Here is a 6,794-nt window from a genome sequence, read left to right on the forward strand (position 1 = left end):
CTCCAAGTATTGATTATGCAAGAATGGGCTGCCATCAGTCAGGATGTGGCCCAGAAATGTCCATCCCCAACTACAACATTTTCCATCTAGATAGAACTGCCAAAGGGGGTGGAGTTGCAATCTACTGTAGAGATAGCCTGCAGAGCTCTATCATACTATCCAGGTCTGTGCCCAAACAGTTTGAGCTCCTACTTCTAAAAATCCACCTTTCCAGAAATAAGTCTCTCACTGTTGCCGCTTGCTACAGACCCCCCTCAGCCCCCAGCTGTGCCCTGGACACCATATGTGAATTGATTGCCCCCCATCTATCCTCAGAATTCGTACTGCTTGGTGACCTAAACTGGGATATGCTTAACATCCCGGCCATCCTACCATCCAAACTAGATGCCCTCAATCTCACACAAATTATCAAGGAACCTACCAGGTACAACCCTAAATCCGTAAACGTGGGCACCCTCATAGATATCATCCTGACTAACTTACCCTCTAAATACACCTCCGCTGTCTTCAACCAGGATCTCAGCGATCACTGCCTTATTGCCTGCATCCGTAACGGGTCCGCGGTCAAACGACCACCCCTCATCACTGTCAAACGCTCCCTAAAACACTTTAGCGAGCAGGCCTTCCTAATTGACCTGGCCCAGGTATCCTGGATGGATATCGATCTCATTCTGTCAGTAGAGGATGCCTGGTTGTTCTTTAAAAGTGCTTTCCTCTCAATCTTAAATAAGCATGCCCCATTCAAAAAATGGAGAACTAAGAACAGATATAGCCCCTGGTTCTCCTCAGACTTGACTGCCCTTGACCAGCACAAAAACATCCTGTGGCGTACTGCATTAGCATCGAATAGCCCCCGCGATATGCAACTTTTCAGGTTAGTTAGGAACCAATATACACAAGCAGTTAGGAAAGCAAAGGCTAGCTTTTTCAAACAGAAATTTGCATCCTGTAGCACTAACTCCAAAAAGTTTTGGGACACTGTAAAGTCCATGGAGAATAAGAGCACCTCCTCCCAGCTGCCCACTGCACTGAGGCTAGGAAACACTATCACCACCGACAAATCTACAATAATCGAGAATTTCAACAAGCATTTTGCTACGGCTGGCAATGCTTTCCACCTGGCTACCACTACCCCGGCCACGAGCTCTGCACCCTCCGCTGCAACTTACCCATGCCCCCTCCGCTTCTCCTTCACACAAATTCAGACAGCTGACAGCAAAATATGGACCCCTACAAATCATCTGTGCTAGACAATCTGGACCCTTTCTTTCTAAAATTAGCCACCGAAAGTGTCGCAACCCCTATTACTAGCCTGTTCAACCTCTCTTTCCTAACGTCTGAGATCCCCAGAGATTGGAAAGCTGCCGCGGACATCCCCCTCTTCAAATGGGATGACACTCTAGATCCAAACTGTTACAGACCTATATCCATCCTGCCCTGCCTTTCGAACGTTTTTGAAAGCCAAGTTAACAAACAGATCACCGACCATTTCGAATCCCACCGTACCTTCTCCGCTATGCAATCCGGTTTCCGAGCTGGTCATGGGTGCCCCTCAGCCACGCTCAAGGTCCTTAACGATATTATAGCAGCGATCGATAATAGACAGTACTGTGCAGCCGTCTTCATCGACCTGTCCAAGGCTTTCGACTCTGTCAACCACCGCATTCTTATTGGCAGACTAAATAGCCTTGGTTTCTCAAATGACTGCCTCGCCTGGTTCACCAACTACTTCTCAGATAGAGTTCAATGTGTCAAATCGGAGGGCCTGTTGTCTGGACCTATGGCAGTCTCTATGGGGGTGCCACAGGGTTCAGTTCTCGGGCCGACTCTTTTCTCTGTGTATATCAATGATGTCGCTCTTGCTGCTGGTGACTCCCAGATCCACCTCTACGCAGACGACACCATTTTGTATACATCTGGCCCTTCATTGGATACATTAACAAACCTCCAAACGAGCTTCAATGCCATACAACACTCCTTCCGTAGCCTCCAACTGCTCTTAAACACTAGTAAAACTAAATGCATGCTCTTCAATCGAACGCTGCTGGCACCCGCCCACCCGACTAGAAACACTACTCTCGACGGGTCTGACCTATAGTATGTGGACAACTACAAATACCTAGGTGTCTGGTTAGACTGTAAACTCTCCTTCCAGACTCTCATTAAGCATCTCCAATCCAAAGTTACATCTAGAATCGGCTTCCTATTTCGCAACAAAGCCTCCTTCACTCATGCTGCCAAACATGCCCTCGTAAAACTGACTATCCTACCGATCCTTGACTTCAGCGATGTCATTTACAAAATAGCCTCCAACACTCTGCTCAGCAAATTGGATGTAGTCTATCACAGCACCATCCGTTTTGTCACCAAAGCCCCATATACTACCCACCACTGTGACCTGTACGCTCTTGTTGGCTGGTCCTCACTACATATTCGTCGCCAAACCCACTGGCTCCAGGTCATCTATAAATCACTGCTAGGCAAATCCCCGCCTTATCTTAGCTCATTGGGCACCATAGCAACACCCACCCGTAGTATGCGCTCCAGCAGGTATATCTCACTGGTCATCCCCAAAGCCAACACCTCCTTTGGCCGCCATTCCTTCCAGTTCTCTGCTGCCAATGACTGGAACCAACTGCAAAAATCTCTGAAGCTGGAGAGTCTTATCTCCCTCACTAACTTTAAGCATCAGTTGTCAGAGCAGCTTACCGATCACTGCACCTGTATACAGCCCATCTGTAATTAGCCCACCCAACTACCTCATCCCCATATTGTTATTTATTTTGCTCATTTGCACCCCAGTATCTCTATTTGCACATCATCTCTTGCACATCTAACATTCCAGTGTTAATACTAAATTGTAATTATTTTGCACTATGGCCTATTTATTGCCTTACCTCCATAACTTACTACATTTGCACACACTGTATATATATTTTCTGTTGTATTTTTGACTTTATGTTTTGTTTATTCCATATGTAACTCTGTGTTGTTATTTTTATCGCACTGCTTTGCTTTATCTTGGCCAGGTTGCAGTTGTAAATGAGAACTTGTTCTCAACTGGCTTACCTGGTTAAATAAAGGTGAAATAATTTAATTGACAGCATGCCAGGGCGGATTGCAGAGGTCTTGAAAAAGAAGGGTCAACACTGCAAATATTGACTCTTTGCATAAACTTAATGTAATTGTCAATAAAAGCCTTTGACACGTATGGAATGCTTGTAATTATACTTCAGTATCCCATAGTAACAACTGACAAAAATATCTCATAACACTGAAGCAGCAAACTTTGTGAAGACCAATACTTGTGTCATTCTCAAAACTTTTCACCACGACTGTAGACCTACCCATGATGTAATGATGATGAGGACGTTGACTTCTTTATATCATATTTAAAAAATCTTCAAACATTAGTGATTCGATTTAAAAACATTTATTACAAAAATATTAAATACATGCTCACATAAAAAAAATAACTGAGACATTTCAATAAATAGCCTTAATTTGTTATGGGAAGACATGTTCAAAATATCATCATGGAATGGTTGGGACGAGATTATGATGTTGGTGATGATGATGATGTTGGTGATGATGATGATGGTGGTGATGTAGATGGTGGTGATGGAGATGGGGGTGATGGAGATGGTGGTGATGATGGTGGTGATGGAGATGGTGGTGATGATGGTGGTGATGGAGATGGTGGTGATGGAGATGGTGGTGATGGAGATGGTGGTGATGATGATGATGATGATGACGATGATGGAGAAACAGATGGATCAAACTAAACTGAGTTCTCCGAGCCACCGCAGGTCTTATAGGGAAGATACTTTTTTTCACACCTAGAAAGAGAGAGAGGTACAGCAGAGGAGGAAGAGACCAAAAAAAGAGACAGAAAATTATCAAAAGTTAGACAAACTATAGAAACCATCTTATTCCATCTTGCACATATTTTATGTAAGAGGCTAAATCCAGGGATACAAACCCATTGCTCTAACCGCTAGGCTACCTGCCACCCAACTTGCTCTGCTTCTATCTCCTCTGATAGAGTAAGGAATTATGTCATCTCTACTCATTACATTTCAATGCTCAACACGACCCTGTTGAAACTGTCACAACGCTCAACACGACCCTGTTTTTCTTTCTCCTTCGTTTCCTCTTTCTCTCTCTTCCCATGTTTCTCTCTCTCTTCCCATGTTTCTCTCTCTCTTCCCATGTTTCTCTCTCTCTTCCCATGTTTCTCTCTCTCTTCCCATGTTTCTCTCTCTCTTCCCATGTTTCTCTCTCTCTTCCCATGTTTCTCTAGCCCCTGACAGGCGGTGCATCGGTGTGTGTGTGTGTGTGCGTGTGCATGTGTGTGAGTGTGTGAGTGTGTGTGTGTGAGTGTGTGTGAGCGTGTGTACCTTCTCTTGATGCAGCAGTAGAGAATGGCAGCAAGGCAGCAGACAAGCAAGGCCACGCCCACACAGATGCCAATCACCTCCTCTATTGTGGCTGACTTGCACAGCGTTGCCTGGTGGACCAACAGACCACAGCGAGGTCCGCTATAGGACGAGTCACACCTACACACAGAGAGACAGAGTTCAGGTCGTTTTTAGTTAATTGTGTGTGTGTGTGTGTGTGTGTGTGTGTGTGTGTGTGTGTGTGTGTGTGTGTGTCTGTGTGATATCTTACGTGCAGGCAGGGGTATCGCTGTCAAGGGGGTACATGCACTGTCCGTTCAGGCAGTAGTCAGCATCTTCGTCTTTGCAGGGTCTTGACATCCTCAGAACGCGAGGCTCCTCCATGTCACTACCTGCAATCAGTCAATCAGACAATATCTTTATCGTCCCTACTACAAAAAAAAGCAGTAGCGTAAAACACACACAGACACACACACACAGACACACACACACACACACAGACACACACACGCACGGTTCATGTAGCAGAAGCTTTAATCTAAAGCCCTTAACCCTTACATTCAGTCTAGCCAAGGTGGGGCGTGGGGGCGCAGCCAGGGGCAGGTGATCTTTGGAAACAGGTATCTGAATCCTGAACAAACTGGAAGGCTCTCTTTTGATGTGATGGTATAAAAAAAACCTGTAGCAACCATTTCCAACAAACAACAAAAGAGGGCCTTCCAGTTTATTCAGGATTAGGATACCTTTTTTCCCAGGAAGTCTTTTGACCATTCAGATCAGATTGTTTGCCAATAATTGGGCAAAAGATCAGAATTGGGATGCCTGTGTAAACGCAGCCTCTTAGAGTAGCTGTTAGGAATAGTTTAAACTCACCATTTACAGGTAGCACGGTGTTTGTGGGTTCTGCAAGGTCCAGGCTGAGTGTCCACTGTGTTGGTTGAAGGTTGTCTGAAGGTTCTGCTGACTGGGTCCCTGTGGAGAGGAGGAGGAGGAGCACTGCAGCCAGAGAGGTGGAGAAGGCTGTGGAATGGAGGGATGGCGGTCATTTTACATTTACGTTTTTTTGTCATTTAGCAGACGCTCTTACCCAGAGCGACTTACAGTTAGTGAGTGCATACATTATTTTTATTTTTCATACTGGCCCCCCATGGGAATCAAACCCACAACCCTGGCGTTGCAAACGCCATGCTCTATCAACTGAGCTACATCCCTGCCGGCCATTCCCTCCCCTACCCTGGACCAATTGTGCGCCGCCCCATAGGTCTCGACAGAGCCTGGATTCGAACCAGGATCTCTAGTGGCACAGCTAGCACTGCGATGCAGTGCCTTAGACCACTGCGCCACTCGGGAGAATAAGATGATGGGTTGTCCACACACCTTTAACTGATCTCATTCCATATCATCGCTTCTAGAACACTGTTCTAAAGTTCTTCTAACAACAGACATTCTCAAAATCTAATTCTCTCAGTACTTCCTGATCTGACGTGATTGGACAGGTGAAAGCACGAGCCTGTCCAGACACTTGTCAGATAGTGATTAGGCTAGACGGAAGGTTGCTTTTGTAAAGTGTTGGCAGAGGGTCAGGTTGCAAAAAGCTGCTTTTTTTGTGGCACCTTCATTGGGGAGGACGGGCTCGTGGTAATGGCTGGAGCGGAATCGGTGGAACGGTATCAAATACATCAAACACATGATTTCCAGGTGTTTGATGCCATTCCATTTGCTACATTCCGGACATTATTATGAGCCGTTCTCTCCTCAGCAGCCTCCTGTGGGTGTGAACCTACTACATTGTGTAGGTTCAAAGCCATACAGTAAAATTATGTATAGCCTACCTACAGTATATCTCTATAGATAAATCCATCAAATACAATATACAGCTCTGGCTGGGTTGTCTCAATTCTCTGAGGGATCCCCAAGGGGTGCTACATTTTTTGCTCTATCCCAGCACTAACGTACCTGGGTGACCGGATGAAGGGCTTGTTGGTTAGTTTCGTAGTTATTAGTGCTAGAGAAAAGCAGTGTAGCGCACAGACACACACGGTTGCAGGATACTCACCCGTCAGTGTCTGTTTTGGTCCTGACATCTTGTGGTTTTCTAAGAGTGTGGCCTTCCAGTGGTGTGTGGTAGTCTTCGGATTCTCTCTTCCTCAGCTGTGTGGATTACAGTGAAAGTGTGCTGTGCTTTTATACCCCTTTAATCCCTGTCACGACTTGCACAACCAATGGCAGAACCTGAATTCTCTGGTAATTAATATTTCCGTTCCCCCAAAATGGCACGCTCGGCTGCGTCCCCCGTTTCACTTCCTGTCCCATTGCCCCCGGTTACCTGCATGCAGAGGCAGAGGCCTCTTGGCCAGGTATTAAACAGGTTTACAAGGACGCGCTTACACACAC

General features: G+C 45.8%; 1 protein-coding gene across 1 annotated transcript; it reads right to left on the reverse strand.

The window, feature by feature from the left end:
* Positions 1 to 3,160: 3,160 nt before the first annotated feature.
* On the reverse strand, positions 3,161 to 6,558 carry LOC311144863 (epigen-like). The gene is made up of 5 exons (XM_084181017.1): positions 6,457 to 6,558; positions 5,274 to 5,420; positions 4,672 to 4,792; positions 4,401 to 4,559; positions 3,161 to 3,839 (listed from the first exon to the last, which is right to left on the reverse strand). The coding sequence occupies exons 1-5, from the start codon at positions 6,482 to 6,484 to the stop codon at positions 3,782 to 3,784; spliced, it is 513 nt and encodes a 170-aa protein (XP_084037143.1). The 5' UTR covers positions 6,485 to 6,558; the 3' UTR covers positions 3,161 to 3,781.
* Positions 6,559 to 6,794: the final 236 nt, after the last annotated feature.

The sequence above is a fragment of the Coregonus lavaretus genome, assembly GCF_964263955.1.
Source record: "Coregonus lavaretus genome assembly, chromosome: 17".
Classification (NCBI taxonomy): domain Eukaryota; kingdom Metazoa; phylum Chordata; class Actinopteri; order Salmoniformes; family Salmonidae; genus Coregonus; species Coregonus lavaretus.

What these genes read in the sequence shown, in the direction of transcription:
- LOC311144863 (XM_084181017.1), bottom strand. Translation starts at nt 6,484, where the DNA reads ATGTCAGGACCAAAACAGACACTGACGG. An exon ending in ACCAAAACAGACACTGACGG is followed by an intron (nt 5,421 to 6,456) that starts GTGAGTATCCTG and finishes TCCATTCCACAG; the next exon opens with CCTTCTCCACCTCTCTGGCT. An exon ending in AGCGATACCCCTGCCTGCAC is followed by an intron (nt 4,560 to 4,671) that starts GTAAGATATCAC and finishes CTCTGTGTGTAG; the next exon opens with GTGTGACTCGTCCTATAGCG.